General features: G+C 41.0%; 1 protein-coding gene across 4 annotated transcripts in view; it reads right to left on the reverse strand.

Moving 5' to 3' along the window:
* Positions 1-8,072: 8,072 nt before the first annotated feature.
* NUP58 (nucleoporin 58) overlaps positions 8,073-20,817 on the reverse strand; it is a 45,302-nt gene continuing 32,557 nt past the window's right edge. For 3 of the 4 annotated variants that reach the window (XM_029210018.1, XM_029210016.1, XM_029210020.1), the window contains one exon: positions 18,279-20,425. In XM_029210018.1, the coding sequence (XP_029065851.1) occupies positions 20,256-20,425 (170 nt within the window). In that variant the 3' untranslated portion in view covers positions 18,279-20,255. Of the gene's footprint in view, positions 9,055-18,278; positions 20,426-20,817 lie in introns of those variants that run through there. The other variant, XM_029210019.1, reaches the window with a different exon arrangement.

The raw sequence follows: 20,817 nt of genomic DNA on the forward strand, positions 1-20,817 counted from the left end.
TTGCCTCTAGGGACTTCCCTGGCGGTCCGGTGGTTAAGACTTCGCCTTCCAATGCAGGGGGTGCAGGTTCAATCCCTGGTCAGAACGCTAAGATCCCACATGCCTTGTGGCCAAAAAACCAAAAAACATAAAACAGAAGCAATTTGTAACAAATTCAACAAAGCCTTTAAAAAAAAATGTTCCACATCAAAAAAATCTTTTAAAAAATTGAGAAGAAATATTTATCTTAATTTCAGTATTTCCGTCCATTTTAGTTTGGTTATTTTTTTTCATATTGGGATATTTGATGAAACTTCACCACACGTAGCACACCCAATAGACTGAAGTCAGAGACTGGGCCTGAGTGTATGTCTGTGTGCTTCTTTCCCTTTAAAGAGTCCCAGCAAAACAAGCATTTTTAAAAAGTCCTTCCACTGGAAATGTAAAACCTTGCCTTTAAGGAACTCTTAGGTGAAAGGGGAAAATTTTTTTAACCACAAAATTTCTAAAGAGTCAAGATATTGGAAAGCACTAAGTATCAGAATCTATGACGTACTGTTAAACAAAATGATAAAATGTGTAGTCTTAAACACGTATATCAAGAAAAATAAAAATTGAAATAAACTAATTATCCAGCTAAATGCTGTTTATAAGAGACATGCCAAAAATATAAGCACACAGAAAGGCTGAAAGCAAAAGCAACATTTTGTGGATATTAACAAAAAGGAAGCAGGAGTGATTATGTTAATAAGTAGATGATAGTAATATTACTAGAGATAAAAAGGGTTCTGCCTAATGAGAAAAGATTCGATTTACCTACCACAATAGCCTTAGTACATATAATGAAAACCTGATAGAACTTTAGTGGAAAATACATACGCCAATATTGTGGGAGCTCAGAGCATGCCCTCTGTAGCCAGAAGGCCACATGTGATTCCTCACCCCGGTCCTTACTAGCTGTGTGACCTTGGAGATGTTACTCAATTTATTTCAGTTTCCTCATCTGTAAAATGAGGATAATAATAGTACTCACCTCACAGGACAGTTAAGATCACTACCTAGTAACTAATATAAAGACTCTGGAACGTTGCCTGGTACATAGCAAATGCTCTATGACTGCTATTTCATCACTGATAGCTCAAGTGGACCAAAAGCAAACAAACAAACAAGAGAGGTAGAGGATTTAAATAACACAGTTAAAAGTTTAATTTTTAATAGGCATTGAAACCTCACACTCAACGGTCAAGAGAATAAATGTTCTCTTCAAGTACACATTGTAAAAATGGAACAAGTGCTATATCAAAAATTTCAAAACATGTAATATTCAGATGACCACATTCTATGACCACAATCCAACTAAGTTAGAAATTCATGACAACAATAAATATACGTATTTTAAGGAATATGGTTGAAAATGTAGATTTCTTTCTAGATGATTCACGAATCAAAGAACTTGTGCTGTAAATTAATACTTAGAACTGAACATTAATGAAAATAAAGTATTATCAAAACTTGTGGGATAGGGCTTCCCTGGTGGCGCAGTGGTTGAGAGTCCGCCTGCCGTTGCAGGGTTCGTGCCCCGGTCCGGGAAGATCCCACATGCCGCGGAGCGGCTGGGCCCATGAGCCATGGCCGCTGAGCCTGCGCGTCCAGACCCTGTGCTCCGCAACAGGAGAGGCCGCAACAGTGAGAGGCCCGCGTACTGCAAAAACAAAACAAAACAAAACAAACAAACAAACTTGTGGGATAATGCTAAACTGACACAGAGAGCTAAGTTAGAGACCTCGTGTTCATGTTAGGAAAAAAAAATGAAAAAGAACCCAAAAATTAATTAGCTAAATGTCCGTTTTTAGAAAATAGTAAAAAGAGCAACAGAGTAAACCCAAAGAAGATAGAAGATACTAAAAATGAGAACAGAAATTAATGAGATAGGAAAGAAACATACAAATCAGAGGATCACAAAGTCAAAAAATTAGTCCTTCAAAAGACTACTAAAATGGATAAACTGCATGGGATGGGGGAATGTGGGCATGGAGAGAGAGAGAGAAAGGATGAGAGGGTAGTTTGTAAAAAAGGTAATAACATCAAGACCAAGTTTGGCTTATCCTAGGAATGCAAGAGTAGTTTAACAGAAAATAAGCTAATACAATTTAGCACATTAACGATTAAAGGAGAAAACCATATTAACATTTCAATGGATGCAGAAAAAGCAAGAAATCCAATACCTACTCATGATTTTTTAAAACTGACTACAAGGGAACTTCTTTACCTAGATAAAGAGAATCCAAACCGAACAAAACCAAACAAAAAACCCCTTAATGGTGACATACTGACAGCATTTCCTTTAGGATCAGGAAAAAGACAAGGATGTGACTTTTTTTTTTTTTTGGCTCCGTTGGGTCTTTGTTGCTGTGCGCGGGCTTTCTCTAGCTGTGGTGGGCGGGCTTCTCATTGCGGTGGCTTCTCTTGTGGCGGAGCATGGGCTCCAGTAGTTGTGGCACGCGGGCTCAGTAGTTGTGGCACACGGGCTTAGTTGCTCCGTGGTATGTGGGATTTTCCCGGACCAGGGATCGAACCCGTGTCCCCTGCACTGGCAGGCAGATTCTTGACCACTGTGCCACCAGGGAAGTCTGATGCTGACTATTATTTCCACTTCATTCAACATTGTACCAGCACACCCAGCTAGGAGAGTAAGAGAATAAAATCAAGTATAAGAACAAAGGATTGGAAAGGAAGAAACAAAACTGATTATTTGCAGACGATACGATTGTCAAAGTAGAAATTTCTAAAACATATACGGATAAATTGTTAGAATTAATAAGGATTTAGCAAGATTGCTGAATACAAATTCATTACATGACATTCAATTGCATTGCTATACAATAAGAAATGCTAATTGTTTTCTTTAAAAACTCGATACCACTTACAGTAGCAATAAGGGCTTGTGAATAAATCTAATGAATAGTGTGCACGTACTATTATGGAAAAAAGTTCTAAAACTTTATTAAAAGATATTAAAAAGACCTCGCCAAAATAGACCCCTATACAATGCTCATTGGAAGGAAAACTCAGTGTTATATGATGTCATTATCCACAAATTAATGCACAGATTTGATCAAATTTAAAACAAGTTTCCAATAGGAATTTTCATGACACTTGAAAGGTAGATTTTCAACTTTGTAAGAGCCAAGAATAAGCAAGATACCCCCAAAAGAACCAAGTAGGAGAATTTAACCTACTAGACTTATTATGAAGTTATAGAAATTAGGTTCATAATTTAGTCTCTATAACAATTAAGTCAGTGTAGAATTGATGCTGGGAGAGAGAAACCCACAGAGCAGAATAGTGAGCCAGAGATGTACACACACAGGAAACTTGACCTATGACACAGGCTGCACTCCAGGCAGCGGGGAAATAATAGATTATTAAATGAACAGTGTTGAGTTTCCAAGTGAAAAAAATGAGATTGTGTTTCTCACACCGTATACAAGTCAATTCCAGTTGGAGTGACCTTTATGACTTCTAAGTCGGGAAAGACTTTTAAAATAAACAACAACAAAAATCCATGAGTCATAAAGGAAAAAGATGAATGATTTCATCTACTTTAAAACTAAGAACTTCTCATCCAAAGACATTATCAGACAAGCCACAAACTGTGGTTAAATATTGTTAACACATATAACCAACAAAGGATGAACAGCTAGAATTTATGGATTAATAAGAAAAAAACACAATAGAAAAACTGGGCAAAATATATCACAGGTATTTAACTGAAAAGAAAGCATGAATGGCCCGTAGACATACGAAAACATTTCCAACCTTATTAGTCATTTAGTAACAAAATTAAAACCACCAGGAGGTACCACTGAATACCAATTAGATTGGCAAAAATTAAGGAATCTCTCTTTCCTAATACTAGTGAGGATGTGAAAGAACAGGGGCTCACAAACACTGCCGCTGGGGATGGAAATCTACACAAGTCCCGCGACAACACTGACCTTCTACACACTCAAACACTCCTCACGCCTTTGGACCCTCAGCACAAAATAATACATTTCACACCCCCATCCAGAATACCCACGTGCTTACAAAAACAGTGCTGGCTCTTTCTGTGTGTGATACATCTGATGGGCTCTGTTTTTTCATACAGAAGTCTTCCCTTCTTTTATACCAACCCTGCACCAAATCTAACCCAGCAGCTTAGACTTCTTACTGCGGGGGCCTCCCGTAAGGCACTTGTTTGGGGCATAGCAGGCGGGTGCTCCCCTGAACCCAGGTGTCTCTCTCTCTCTCCACTTCCATTTGTGTCTGATCATTTTTCTTCACATTCCTGGAAGCTCCCTCTGTTCGTTTGAGTGCTTAGTAATTATGCACAAATCACACATTCATTCTCTTGCTAAGTATCTTCTTTGCCCCAACAGTTTCAGAAACCTGCTGTTTGATGTTCTGGATTCTTTCCGGCTTTGCCATGGTAACGTGTGTGAGGCCTTCCTGTTAGAACGGGCTACATTTCCTGGTCCAGAGTACGGCCTTTCTGTGGATCCCCATGTGTCTAACCAGGCCGCCTCCTCTGTTCTCCATTCGGGAGTTTACTAAAAGATGTCAGATCTGGTTGAAATCTACAGATGCTGGTTGCATTCTGCTAAATTTGTTTTCATGACTTACTAATGTATCGTGACCCACAGTTTGAAAAACACCACCCTGGAGACCCTCTTACATGGTGTGTCAGGAACACACGTGGCAATGTTCATGGGTTTGTCATAGAAAACAGTGTAGGAATGCTAAAGTGCCCACCCTAAGGAGACGTGACAGTTACTTTCACACAATGAACGTTATGTCTTGGTGAAAATTCATGAACCTAGATATGCCTAGATATGGCATGGGTAAACCGTGGAAATATAATGTTGAGTGAAAATAAGCAATTTGCAGACTACATACAAGATAGCATTTTTGTAACACTCAAAAACAAGCAAAGGACTTCCCTGGTGGTGCAGTGGTTAAGAATCTGCCTGCCGATGCAGGGGACACGGGTTCAATCCCTGGCCCGGGAAGATCCCACATGCCGCAGAGCAACTAAGCCCGTGCGCCACAACTGCTGAAGCCCACGTGCCTAGAGCCCATGCTCCGCAACAAGAGAAGCCACCGCTCGCCACAAATAGAGAAAGCCCACGAGCAGCAATGAAGACCCAACGCAGCCAAAAATAAAAATAAATCAAAAAAAAAAAAAAGGAAAAGGAAATGTTTATGGAAATATGCATATGGGATTTAAAAATTACGTTTAAAACATCAAAGGAAAAGGGGAGAATACAACTTAGAACAGTGGTTACTTCTGCGGGGAGCCAGGGAGATGGGGTCAGGTAAGAATACACAGGTAGCTTCAGAAACGTTGACCATCTTCTGGTTTCTAAATTAGATGGTGATTTCATGAGTGTTTATCATTATTACTCATAACTTATACTTTTATTATTTTTATATTTATACGTATTATGCATCCTAGTGGTTATTATATATCATACGCTTGTTGTTATTATAGACCTCTTATAGGATACCTGCATTTATTTTATTATCCCATGTAAGCTGCTCTTCCTTTTTTTGTATGTATCAAAGATTACATAATACATTTTTTAAGTGAAGAAAACTGTAGATTTGGTCCAGGTTCCCGTGTACGAGAGTCCTGAGGGAGCCCCACGTGCTCAAAGGAAGAACAGCTTTGCCCCAGGCCGCAGACCTCCCCGGCAGGTCCTGAGAGGCTCACTGGGATTCTGCAAGCTCCAGGCTGGTTTCCCAGTCCCACCACTCAACCCTGCAGCCCTGACACCAGCAGCACGAAGCCCGAGATGCCCTTTACCCTCCTGCCAGACCCGCACTACCCCAGGGCCCCCACTTACCCCTCAACTCCCACATTCACACACATTACACCTTGCACGTTGACCCCTAGTCCTGTCAATCGCCCCCCCCCGCCCCCAGTTCTTGAATTCAGTGTCCTCGGCAATGGAGGCCAGTCATCAGCAAGCCCCTTAGAGCCTCAGCTCTGAAGACCCCTCGCCTTCTGGCTGTGATGGAAACCCCTCTCCCCCAGGGCACTGCATCTCTTCCATCCTTCCCCTCATCCCCTGCACCTGGCCAGGAGACAGTGGACCTGTCTTTCTCCCCCTCATGGCTGCTTCCGGGCCAGTCTCTCTCCTCTTCCAAAGAACCCCTGAGCTCCAGAGTTCAGGCCATCGGGCTGTACCCCTGGCTACCCTGGGTCATCCCTCCTTCTCATTCCTCAAAGACTCAGCTCCTGAGTGCCTCCCACTCTTTCCAACACTACTCCTGCTATGATTCTGGATGACTCCATATCCCTGCACGTGATCCATGCGGCGCCCCGGACTCAGGGTTCCTCAACTTCCCTTTCTCCACCCATTCTGTCAGCATCCACTCCCACGGGCACACGCCCGGCACCGTCCAGTAGGGAGGGCTGCGACGATGATGGAAATGCCCTATACCTGTGCAGTGCAATATGGTGTTCATCTGTCACGTGCGGCTTTCAAAGGTGGCTAGTGTGACTGAAGAACTGAATTTTCCCTTTCAGTGACTTTTAATTAATTTACATAACCACTAGCCGAGGCTAGTGACTATTGTGTTGGCAAGCGCAGCTCTAAACTTGGTCATCACGAGTAACTGGAAAACCTCCCGAATCTCAACCTCAGTCATCACATCCTCCTCCATCATCTAGTTTTCCAGCACATTCTCTTGAATATCAAATAATCCCTCCATTGCCATAGGACCTAAAACCCACTGATTCTAATTTCATTGAGTTCAACTCTTCATTTCCCTCCTTATCCAGTTTCAATTCTACAATCCCAAACCCCTTGTCCTTCTCTACCTTTATTGTACCTGCTTGGCTAACCTAAAACCCGATTTCGTGCAAGTCTCTACCTTCCATACACTAAAATCTGAACATCTGAACGTGGAGAAGAAAAATGCCCACTGAGCTGACTGGGCTTGTTGACTTCATGACCGCCAACCTTAAAGGGTACTCAGTACTGCCTGGCTATCTGATCTCTTCACTCTCTCGCTGTCATGAGGTGATTATTTCATAACTTTCTCTCAACCCTCCACACTTCCACCCGCATCACCACTCAGCTTTCACAAGCGCTCACCTGGTCTTCCCACCTTCCTCAACGGATGCCCGTAAACCCCGCTCTCCTTGAGTGACTGTGATCTGCTGTCTCCAATCTTAAGACAGACCCCCCTCTCCCCTCATTTATCCAAGGACATCTAACAGTTCTCTCCTCTCTCTCTTGCATACCGATTTTTCTTTCTCATTGGGTCTTTTCAGTCAACATACAAATAGACCATTATTCTAGCATGTGAAAAAAAATTCTTGATTCTAATTTTCCCTCCAATTCTTACCCTACTTTTCAAGAATCTCCTCAAAAGGGTTGCCTTTTCTTGCTGCCCTAATTTCTTCCCATTCTCTCTCTCTTTTACTTTTCTGAGGTAAAACTGGTGTACGGTAGACCACATACACGTGAAGTGTTCAGTGTGATACGGTCTGGTAAATGCCTTTATCTGTGCGTGACCACAGTCAAGATAACAAACATTTCCTTCACCCCTGAAGTTTTCATCTGTTCCCTTCACTGCCTTCTCTTCAATATTTGAGCTTACTTAGCATTCCATCTCCATTTTAATTCATCTTTTGGCATTTTGGCTGTATCTTGTATTTCTGCGTTTGGTGGTGGTGATTGCTCTAGGGATTATAATATACATCCTTAGACTTTCGAATCTATTTCAAGTTAATGAACTGTAGAAACCTTGCAACCACAGAGGTCCAATTCCTCCTCCCCCAAGGCCCTTGGCCTCAGAGTCATCGTAAGCACTACGTCCACACACATCTTCCTTCAGCGCTTTAAAGATGTGGTTCTATTGGCACTCGTGGTTTCTCAGGAGAAATCCATCATTATTCAAATTGTCATTTTCCTCTAGTAACTTTAAATATTATTTTATCTTTGGTCTTACGTAGTTTGACTATATCTAGCAGACTGTCTTTGAATCTGTTCTGCTGAAAGTTTGGTGAGCCTTTTGAATCTGTAAAGGTATGTCTTTCATCAAATTTAGAACGTTTCTGGCTATTATTTCTTTCAGTGTTGCCTCTGCTCCAACATTTATCTCCTCCTCTTCTGGGACTCTTTTCACACAAATGTTAGATTTATAAATTTTGTACCACAGGTTCCTAAAACTCTATTCATATTTTTCCAATCTTTCTTCTGTTCTTCAGATTTGGTCATTTTTATTGATTATAGACTATATCCACCCAATGGAATATTATTCAGCAACAAAAAGGAATAAAGTACTGATATATCCTGCAACATGGATGACCCTAGGGCACATTATGCTAAGTGAAAGAAGCTATAGTCACATTTGTATGAATAGGATAGGCAAATACGTGGAAACACAAAGTAGATGAATGGTTCCCTAGGGCTTGGGGCGGTGGCGATGGGGAATGGGGAGTGACTGCTAATGTGTATGGGGTTTCTTTCTGGGGTGGCAAAAATGTTCTAGTATTAGATTGTGACATTGCACAACTTTGTGAATACACTAAAAAAACCACTGGAATGCACCCTTCATTCAATGTACGGTATGTGAATCATATCTCAGTGAAGTTCTTTTTTTAAAAAAGAATGAGTTGCATAAAGCTACACACATTTAATTCACTCTACTTGGCCAGTTGTCTCTTGTATCAACTTTGCCTGTTCCATCTATGAATTTTCCACTACTCCTTCCATACACTGGGTTAGTGGGCTGCTTGCAATCACTTTAAACATTCCCAGGATCTCGTATATATTCCATTACATTGTCCTTAAACAACAGGGGCAAGTTTTCTTTCCTGAATTCTAAAAATCTTGACCAAACACTCTACGACATGTAGTTCTGTTCTTAAATGAGATTCCCAAAATGATAATCAGAAGTTCCTTGCAAAGTAGATATTTGCTGATTCAATGCCTGCTCAGAACTGGATTTTTCTTCCTAGTTCATTGGTTTCTGTAACACTGGGTTTTCGAAATCCAGTTAAAACCCGTGATTTGTTGCCTGAGAGAAAAAGAAAAATAGTTTAGACCGTATTAGGAGAAGTGTAGTTAATATTTACTACGTGCTTAGCTTACACCTTACATAAGTTAACTCATTTCAATTTGCACAATCAACCTGGAACACAGGTATTGGTCACTTTATTTTACTAAAGAGGCACAAAGATGTTAAACTAGGCCAAGGTCATACACCTACTAAGTGGTGGAGGAGAGATTCTACCCCAGCAGCATGGTTCCAACATCTAGACAGAGATAGGTTGGCAATGGGTCACTGAGTTAACTAAACTTTTCCCACTGCACTGCCCTAATTACTTAATTCACAGCTATGTATGGAGTCCAATTAGATGATACGTATTGAGGATACAAAACCAAACCAAAACAAACACAAGACAGGGCTCCTCTTCTGGGATTACTCAATCTAACGTGGGCGACAAACAGACCATCAAGTAACAAAACCATGACGTGGGAAGCCTGCCCTCTGAGGCCCAAAGTCTAAGCAGAGTGCAAAGGTGTGTATTCACTTTGCAGGAGGAGCTGGGAAGGATGAGGCAAGATGGCACTGAAAGGCCAGCATTTACTCCAAAGAAACGGCTCGTGCACAAGCAGAGGGGTGGAAGGGATGTGCAGTTCTAGGAGGGCCTTGGTGTGACGGTGCCCCAAGGGGCGGGTGAAAGTAAGGACGAGGCTGTGAGGGGCTTGCATTTTATGCTGGAGAGTTTGGAACAAAGAGCGCCAAAGAGCTTGGCTTCCCATAATCCTATTTGCATTTTGAGAAGGTAACTAGGAATTCTGCTGGTGGAGAGGGCAGAGACAATGAAAGCAGGGATACCAGACAGGAGGCTGTTACAACGATTGACCTCGAGATTATTTTAAAAAGAAGCATATTTAAAATCTGCAATTTATTTCTCTTTTTGGTGTATAATAAGCCATATATGGTCCCAGGACCATGGTTAGTATCATCTAAACCAGCACTGTCCAAAAAATATAAAGTCACATACGTAATTTAAAATTTTCTACTAGCCGCATTAAAACAAGTAAAAGACATACATGAAATTAACTTTAATCATGTTTTAACTCAATATATTATCTTTTCGACATGAAATCAATATACAAATATTAATATTCTTTTCACACTAAGTCTCTGAAATCCAGTGTGAATTTTATACGCAAATGCTTCTCAATCTGGATGCTAAATGTACCTTAGAACTACTTGGTTTGCATTTAGGCTTTGTAAAATTTACAATTGAAAAAGTAGACTCACGTACCCAAGTAGTTCCAGACACACTTAAATGTTGCCCAGTATTTGAACTGAACGTCAGTTTTAAAATTTTAAATTGATTCAAATGAGTTTTAAAATTCAGGTTTCCAGTCCCACTGGCCCTATTTCATGTGTTCAGTAGCCACATATGGCTAGTGGCCACCACTTCGGACGGCACAGATTAAAGCCTGCTTGGCTTATAATAGGTGTTCAAAAATATGTTATTATCTGCAAACATAGGATTTAAAAAGTGAAGAATCACTCATTCTAAACCAACTGTAAATAAAACATAGTATTTTTGAGCAGAAGGAATTCTTTTTGAGACCAGGAGGAATAAATACTCAGCACATTACTGTTTTGGGCTAAATTATTTAAAAGAGCCTTGCTCTTTAGACCAATCTTCTGTGCAGCTAACACAGAAGATGTAAACAATGATTGGAAAGAATCATTCCTTGTTATTAACGTACTTACAAAAGAGTAAAACACAAAAACCGTTTCATTACAGAAGGCTGTCATAACACAACAGGTTAGGAAACATACACCGTGCGCTGAGTACCTGTGCAGCATTTATAACTCGCCCTGGGATAGGAAGGAAACCACCCCTCCTGCCCCTGCTGCCAGCTGCCCTGCTCTGCAGAGCTCCAGATTCCGCAACTCTGAAACTGCAGAGCTCCAGATTCACCGCATTCAAAGCGATTGACATCAAATGCTTTCCCAGCACCGAGGAATTTACTACACGTGAGTACATTTTCCTTCCTAAGGCTTATTGGAACTTTAACGCCTGTGCGTGACACCTGCCCTGTGTGAGTTGGTTTTCCCTATTGTGAAATGGAGAAAATACCTCCCCCACCCTCCTACACAAGTCATGGCACCAGTGGGGAGTGTGTGGAGAGGACTCCCGTGGTAATGAAAGCGGGAAGGAGGGGTGGACAAAGCCAGTGGCAAACAGATGATTCAGTAGGTAGAGTGATGTGAATGCAGGAGGCGGTAGAGAGGGGTGGGGAGTGGGGCTAACTGGAGGGTGAGTGACAGCTGAAGGGGCAGCTCCCTCTGCAGGAAGGCTGAGGCACTGCTGCCAGATCCTTCCACTGAGTTCTCAGAAGTAAGAGATTTGGAATTTTATGTAAAATCTGGTTTTTAAAAATCAGCAAACATTCTGTTGACTAGAAAGATCAAGTGGCAGAACTCTAGTCTGTAACCTCTGAACGTAAAGTTACAGAAGCCAAAACTAAAGAGCAACACCAGAAACAGAGTGAAAAAGTAAAAGCCGGGTTTCCCTGGTGGCGCAGTGGTTGAGAGTCCGCCTGCCGATGCAGGGGACGCGGGTTCGTGCCCCGGTCCGGGAGGATCCTGCATGCCGCGGAGCGGCTGGGCCCGTGAGCCATGGCCGCTGAGCCTGCGCGTCCGGAGCCTGTGCTCCGCATGGGAGAGGCCACAACAGTGAGAGGCCCACGTACCGAAAAATAAAATAAAATAAAAGCCAAGAGAAGGAAAGTTATTCTGAAGAAAGAATAATATAGACTAGATCATGGACAAAGGAGACTAGAATCACTACTGAGCTCAGGTGCAATCTAGGTCAGCTTACACCCAAATCAGGAATAAGAGAGATTCAACAGAAGGTAGGCCCATAAAAATTAAGTCAAAGCCCTCTATTTAGAACTGTATTTGGATTAGATGTCCAAAAATACAAAACAGCTGAAAGTGATGGATATAATTTTTAAACATGCCTTTTAAACTCACAGCTGAGTTAGCATGAAAGTAAGGTAAATTCTTAGAAGCCAGAAATGAAGTCAAAGCTTGAGGAAGGGGGGCCCTGAGACTGGTAGTGGCCCCTGATCCCAAGTCTTAGCAGCTGCTCAAGAGTCAAGCCGAGAGCCAGGAACCCTTCTTCCCTCTTCTCTGCCAACGGGAGTTTTAGGGGAGTGTGAGACCACCCACCAAAAGACATCCCCAGCCTCACGTGCAGTTCTGCGAGGAGGTTCTGGCCAGTTGACATGAGCAGAAGTGACATGTGCAACCGCTGGATCACACTCTGCAGAGGAAAAGTGTCCCTCTCCTCTCCACCCTTTCCTTCCTCCAGGAGCTTGAGTGCAAATCCACCCCACCACACAGATGGGGCAGAACCACACTGTCGGGAGTCTGGGCCCCCAAGCAGCCATGTCACCCCCAGACAGCTCCCTGCACCACCGTGTGAAAGAGAAACATCTTCTCTAAGCCACTGTACCTTGAGTCCTCTAATAAAGCAGCTTGACCACACCCTAAGTGATGTAAGCCATGTGAGGCAAGGAGATCAAAGAACCCCTACAGAACAGGGCTGTCAAAGGTCTACACTAGGAGTCTGCAGACATTCTCTCCAGCGGGCCAGAGATAGTGATTATCTTAGGCTTCACGGGCCATGAGGTCGCTGTCCCAACTACTTACCTCTGCTGTGGATGAGCAGAAGCGGTCACAGATGGTCAGTAAACAATTGGGCACGGCTGTGCCCTAGTAAAGCCTTATTTATAAAAACAGGAAGTGGCCTGGTTTTCACCCACAGGCTATAGTTTGCCAACTCCTTTCTTAGCACTACCATAGATAGATAGATAGATAGATAGATAGATAGATAGATAGATGATAGATAGATAGATAGGGAGGGAGATAGATAGACAGATAATAGATAGAAAGGATAGGCAGATAGATATGTAGATAAAGTATCTGACACAGAAAACTTGCCTCTTGTAGCCTTGGCTCTCTGAAGTGAAAGAAAATTCTGCTCTGAGAATTCACTGCTTAGAGCTGACTCTCAACAGGGACTATGGTTTCAAGTCACACTTCATACATGGTCCAAAACATCCTCAGAGTGAGACGTTACATTAAAGTGGACCCGGGCTGGCCATGCCCTCAGGGGCCTGACAGAAGTTCCTGTCTGGAGGAGCACATCTTCGGCCTCAAAGAATTGATAAATTCCTATCAAAGACGAGCTCACAAACAAAAATTACGAAACACAAGGAGAAAGACAAGTCACATGGAACAAAAGACAGCAGAGAAAACAAATAACAAAATCAGACCCTATTGACTTTAGGTATTGGACTTACCAATGACAAATATAAAATAAGTATGTTGAATAATACATAAAGGAAAGAAAGTGTAAATAAGGAATAAGAGATTACCAAAAAGTGACCCAGGCATACTTTTTAAAGGACCAATCACAACTTCCAGAAAAGAAAATTGAAATTTTAAATGAAATGAATTTCCAATAAAATTACCACCATAAAAAGATTAAAGTTTTAAAAGTGGCCTAAAACCACAGAGACAATGAAAATAGGAAAAGAGGCAATGACATTTTAGAAACTGGAATGGGAATAACTGACTCAGCAAAATCAAAAAAGCTAAATGTGAAGCTTGCAGTGGGGAAGCCTTAGTATTTCTGCAAACAGCAGTGGAGGTGGGACTGGAAACAGAGTTGACTGAAAGCTTAACAAGGTCAAAACAGCCCCTTCGAAAAGGAGAGGAAGGGGAGAGTGCTGCTTTTGTAATGAACCTTAGAGAGACATCTGACTCTTTAAACCCTGTTATGTGATTCTGATAAAAAAATAAGAATTAAAAAATGAAGACAAATCCTGCTATTTTCAAGGCTAATGAATTCCCTGGACTAATAATATAAAGTCAAATAGAGGGGCAAAATATTGATATACAAAAATATACAAAATATATCTTTAAATATTTACATATCATCAAAAATAGGGATGACTGTCAATGACGTTTTATTCTACTCATATATGAGCGATTTTAATTATATCTGACACTGGGCTGAAAGTGCTCTCCGTATGATCACCTGTTGCAAGAGGATTTCACTAGAATGACACCTATGGTATTGGGGTTTGAGTCTTGGCATCATCACTCCGTACTTGCATAACTTTGGGCAAATTACTTAGCTTCTTCCCTCATCTGTGAAAGAGAAATTACCGTACCATTATTAAGGTTAACGTTATTAACCTTAATGTTACTGCAGGGCTCAAAAACTTCCTCGCGGTGTGAAGCCTTTCGGTCCAGACACGCCCATTACAATCTGACCCCAGCCACCCAGCTGAATCTTGTAAAGGCATCTTCATACCGTTATGATGTGTCAATGAAATATTAATATGACTTTATAAACTGTATAACTTAAAAGGTCTTATTCTCTTTTTTCCTCCCACCGAGTTTTCACTCATTCCCAGAAGTCATTTCAAAAGGACTAATAAATGTTGGCAACGTAAGAAAATTAAAATTTCTACACAACAAAAACAAGTGACCATAAACAGACGGGAAAAGGTTAACTGTGAAACATTTGCCATATATAAGACAAGTAATTTAAATATTAAGAATGTTTAAAAACAACATGAAATGGGGTGATGTGATTTTTTAAAAAACAGTCACACGAATCCAAGACTAAAGATTTAAAATTGTTAATTTTTCCAAACATTTCTACAGAAAGTGATTGCATCCAAAGAGCTCTTACAAATAATTAAGATGGCCGATACCCACGTGAAAATGTTCAAACTCACATAAAGAAATGTCAATAAAATTGGATACTATTTTCACCTATCCTAGTAGAATCATTTCTAATAGCCAAAAAAACCCCAGAAACCATCTAAGTGTTCACCAAAGGAACTAGTTAAACAGGATACAGACATATATGCCACGCAGCTGTTAAAAAGAATGAAGAAAAGCAAGAATCAAGATGAAAAGGAACGTAGGAACTTCCTCTGGAGACGGGGGTATTGGTGGCTTTTAATTTTATCCCTTTATGCTGTTCACACTCCCTTATGATTACTTTTAATTAAATGTTTAATTTCAAATTGTAAATACTTTATAAAAATAAATCATATTCATACTCACTGCTCAAAGCCACTTTCTAGTACAACGAATTTCTGACTCCCCCAAGCCTGAAGAATCTCTATTCCGTGCTCACAAGAATTTTCTTTGTATCTTTATCCCGTAACTTAATAAGAGAGCCCACCCTGCATTGTACTTATTTGCATCAAAGTCTAGACTCTGAGAAAACTGCCTGGGTTTGAACTCCGGCCCATCCACTTACTAGCGGAGTGACCGTAACTACTTAACTTCTGTGCCTGTTTTCTCATTTGTAAAAAAGGAATGATAGTATCCACCTCACAGGACTGAGGGAAACAAGTTATATCTGTGCCCGCTAAGCTCCCATCAGCGACTCACACACGGCAAATCTAAGTATTTACTGAAGTAAACTGACCTGCTACCGGGGGCTCAGAAGGGTGAGGATGACAAAACCAAGTTCTCTGCAACTTAAATCTACAGCCTACCTTCAGCACTGCAACCTTTGTGACCTGGTGGGTTGTTTGTTTGTTTGAATTGTCAGATTAAGAAGAAGAGAGAAATGGGCACGGAATGAAGGAGAAAGGCAAAAATATTCTGGGCCAAGACCAGTTTTTCTGGTAATCCCTACCCTTTCCTCCATCTGCTGCTGTCTCTCAGCCCCTGCAGCCCATTTCCATGGTTTTCTTGGGCCACTGAGGTACATCTCCGCATGGCAAGGAAAGGATCCAGCCGCACTCAGTCTGAGTTTGTGGTGTTCGTTTCAGTTACAGGGGTCAGGCGAGCCTTCCTGGAAAGGCTTTCTTGTTAAACTTCTTACAAGATTCAAACAGCCCACACTGCTCCCCTTACCCTGTCCGAGGTGGACAGACCACCCTGCCTGCCAGGAGCTGGGATGTCTTCCTAACACTCCTTACACCCTAAAGGGTGACTGTTCTCCCTCAGGCCCCAGGGCCCTCGGTACTTCCCTTACCTGCAGGAACCCAGTCTACTGTATGTGTGCAATTGCCCCGTATAAATTATGTAACCACATTACCTTCGGTGCCTTTCAGAGGATGGGCATGAAGGTTAGCTTGCTATTCCTGTCCCACAGAAAATCCCCAGCCCCACGACTTAAGAGCTGTGCGGCCTCGGGGAAACTGCTTAGCCTGCACCTCAGTTCCCTCATCTGGGCACACGGGATTTCTGCTTTCTAGGATCATACCGAGACTGAACAAGGTCAAGTATATAGAGTTCTGAGTGTGCTGCCCGAACAGACTACACACAACAAATGAGACACGACCGTGAGTGAGATTCAGATGAGACCCCCGGGTCCACGTTAGCGAGCCCCCGAGTCGTGCCCCCTGAGCAACACCGTGTGGCGCGCTCCCAAAGGCACAGTGCAGCCAGACTTACCCACAGTGAGAGGCGGGGGCAAGGCACAGAGGAAGGAGATGCTGCCTATCTCGCGATAGACCGTTGCAACCCAAATATGTCGCACACGAAAGTATCCCACTGCAAAACTTCTAAAGGCACTATTCAGCTTCCCTCGTTGTGAAAATCTCTATTTGAGATTAGCAGTACATTAATTTGGGCTTACTATGTTATCACAAAAGAACAGTTAATCTGCATTTGTACTAACTGTAGGATACACATCCTCACTGAGGAATAAAATTAAGATGCTGATAGGGAAAACCACCAGGGATCTAACAAGCACTGTAAAACCTTGCTGAAATAAAAGACCTAATAAATGCATATACCATGCTGTACATATGAAGATGTGAATTCTCCCCAGATATATATTTTATTTGTATAAACCTAATCAAAAACCCCAGTAGGATTTTTCCTAAGAAAAATCGAACTTGACAAAATAGGTGCATCCTAAAGAGTATAAGGGTCGTAGAATAGCCACCCAACACAAAAACAGAACAAAGAAACAGAAAAAGAAGATAGGGCAGCTTCCCCGTCAGGAACCGAAATAAAGCAACCAGCTATAGTGAGCAGCTGGGGAACCGGAGCGGGAACGGTAAATGCCTCTGCGGCGTCAGAGGTCCTGCACCCAAGCGCCTTACGTAGACTTCACCTTCACACAGCCACCTGCCTTTACTGTCCTCACTTGGCAGGTGCTGAAGCTGGGGTGTAGAAAAAGAAACTTGCCCAAGACCACACAGGTTCGAGGCAGGGGTCTGGGCCCAGCTGACTCCAGAAGTCCAACCTGTCTCGTAAGAAAAACACTAGCACACATTGTCTACAGAGACCATAAGGAGAAACTCCTAAATGATCTGGTGTAAAAACGGACACAGGACATTACCATGCAACTAGGTTAATATGTAAATGGCTAACATGCATGCTAAAAAGTTCAACCTCACATGTACTTGTTTTAAGGACTGATACTACCTAGGGCTGCAGGCAGGAAGCGGGTACTCACACATACCACAGGAGTGTCTGTTTATATAGCATTTTTGGAAGGCAGTCTGACATTAAAACATACAGCTTGTATGCCTCTTCAGCAATTCCTCTTCTACAATTGATCCCAGAGAAACATTAAACGTAAGCACCAAGAGTCATGTTCAAGGATATTCACTGCAGCTCTTCTGTGAAAGCGAAATACTGGAAAGAAAAGGGAACATTTGGAACAAATCACCGGGCGTCCGTGCCACAGGACAGTAAGCAAAAAGTCAATCTCCATGGACTGACATGCAGAGAAGATACGCCACTAAAGGGGAAGAAAAGGAAGTCACAGAACACACAGACTGTTAACCCATTTGTTTAAAAAAAAAGAAAAAGAATCTAAGAGACAATAAATGTGAGAAAATGAGAGAGAGAAAAAGAATGAACATTTGTACACATGCTGAAAAGGCATTTTTAAAAAGGATCTGAAAGGATACACACCAAACCACAAAGAGCAGACACTGTGGGGAAGAAAGTGGGATTGGGGCCCAGGAGCCGAAGGCAACTTTCACTTTTTACTCAATATTTTTGTGTATAATTTAAAACGTTTTTGTAATTTTGAGAAGACAAAAGCAAGTGACAAAGAACTTGCTATCTTGTATTCAGCCTTTTGTTTTTTTCAAAAGAGCAAGATGTATAAACCAGTGAAAACAAAACACTAAAAACCAACCAGAGAATAGAAGAGGAATAATAAGAAAATTACATATGAATAACAACTACTGACACCTATAAAGAAGATTCAAAGCAACTGACACAGTAAATTTTATTGTTTACATAATGACAGGCTCTGGACAAAGTGGAGACAATGGACACAGTGACGACACATTTAAACTCCTGTCACAAATTGATCTGTTACAAATTCCCAATGGTCAACATATTAAAATGTGAAATATATAAAGAAAAAAAACACAAGAAATATAAATATCCAGATATTTGCAGTACAATGCGATGTCCTTTTTAAAAAAAGCTTGTTGTAATGTGTATTTAATTCTGACAGTAATTCAAAACACAAAACCACATGTTTTCCTACCCTTCCCCAAAACCTGGATCTGGTGACTGCAGTATTAGGGAAGTATGCAAAAATAAAAACAACTTTCATGCTCAGAAACAAAGCATTTTCCTTATTTTAATGCATCAAGGCGCAAAAATTTCAATTCCAAAAGCCAATCATCGCTATATGCAGATAAATAAAACAGATTTGACACTTTCATAATCAAACCCAACTAACGTTATACTAAAATATGTGTGTGTGTGTGTGTGTGTGTATATATATATATATATATATATATATACATGTAATACCTATTTTAGAAAAAAAGGTGCCTTGGTGAAAATGATTCTGAAAATATTCACTTGATGCACATTATGTACAAAACCTTCTATATGAAAAAAACTATTTTCAATGAAGTTCCATGTTCACATCCCATCTGAAAACTGCACTTGAAAGATAAAATAGGTCTACTTAACGGTTTCTGTCTGAAATCATGGCTAAGGCAGTTCTCTTTCCAAGGGCTCTCTTTTTCACCCACTCTCTGTCACTAATACTAATACAAATAACGCACAGATGAAACCTGACATGTCTATATATGTTATTACCTGGAGCTCTCTGTTCACTGTTAAAACGGGGGATAGTTTACTGTTGCTACAAAGAATACTTTTTTTCTTAAAATATACTGTTTCTTTATTCCAAATTAAGCACTTACTTAAGACATAAAAGAGGCTGATAAGCGACTCCATTTGGTGTCAGTATCAATAGCCCTATAAGAAGGAACTCTCTATTGGAACAGCTAGAAAAGTTTCCACTAAAATAATAGTGCATCCTTCACCTGCATAGAATCAGTTTGGCTTAATAGCTCTTTGCCCCCAGAACACCAGTCTGGAGTTCAAATATGCTCTTGAAGGTTCATTTCAGATATGAGGATACATAGGATAATAAAGTTGTTGAAATCGGTTTGATGAGTCTCAGCAGCCCTCACTTGGAGCAGCTGCTAAGATTAACATGGAAACAAAAACGGGAAAGACTGGGGGCAATGAAGTTGAGTTGGTCAATATTTACACCAGTAACCATTTCACTAAGTCTTTGAGCAAATAACTACAATGACTTGGTGCCTTTAGCTCCTTGTTCTACAAGCACTGAGGATCTGAAGCATAAAAGGTGAAAAATGGAATACCCTTAGAAAAGGGGAACAGTCTGAGGCAAAAGTTGTAGGTCTGTAAATATATATTCTATATGCACACACAATTGTGTGTATTATCCTGTATATATTTTACATACATATTCACAAGATGCCCTGCAGTGTAGTTCAGAAGGCCTTTTATCAAGGAACGAAGTGATTCTGGTATAGGCCCTAGAGTTCATACCATCTACATAAGGAACAAATGTGCATATATTCACATAATGTAAACCTTATCAACAAAAACATTGCTAAAACACTAGGTTAAATAGGTTTTACCAATCAGCGATGTAATATTTCTTACACTGAGAATCAAAATAATGAAAAGTACACAACTAGGTTTCAAATACACAAGAGAAAAGTTGTTTAGCACGGCAAACGAGAACAGAGTTCAAATTCCAGAAGTAAGGAAAAACTATCAAAACTTTATAAATCTCCTGGGATGCAATTTAGTTACTGCTTCAACTTTAGAAAAATATATTCAGAGAATGAACGATGCTGCTATGGATTCTCTCAACACATCAACCCATATGTTTATCTTTTTCCTCTTTTGTTTCCAGCTGGAGGTTTCTTCAGCTGAAGGAGTTGTCCTCCTGTTCCAAAGCCTGCAGAGGCAGGATTGGACACCCCAAATGTCAAACCAGCTGACGCCGTGATGCCAGGACTGCTGAAGTTAAACCCAGATGTACTTGAGCTGCCAAAGCCTTATGTTTAGGGAAGAAAATATTCATATCAGAAGTTAAATCACAAAAACAAACATAAAAAATGGGGATGAGAGCTAAGTGTCTAGCTGAAAGAATATATAACCTATGCAAATAGCAAATATCTTAGGGCCCTGAATTTCTAACATGGAATTTTACAGGAAAATAATTTAGCTGACAACAAAGTGGCACCATTACAGACAGAAGTTTAGTGATCCAGACCAAGAGAGAAACCTTACACAAATAACTGAACTCGACAGAAAACTTCAAATTGGCAGCCACTTTCGTGTTAATTAAATATGCCAAGGTACCCTCCTCCTCAGCCCTCCAGAAACATTTTATCAAAATGTAAAGAAGAGACTTTCACAGCCTTTGGACCCACCCTTGCAATTCTA

This window comes from Monodon monoceros, unplaced genomic scaffold, assembly GCF_005190385.1.
Source record: "Monodon monoceros isolate NGI ecotype Baffin Bay Population unplaced genomic scaffold, NGI_Narwhal_1 Super_Scaffold_8, whole genome shotgun sequence".
NCBI classification, from domain to species: domain Eukaryota; kingdom Metazoa; phylum Chordata; class Mammalia; order Artiodactyla; family Monodontidae; genus Monodon; species Monodon monoceros.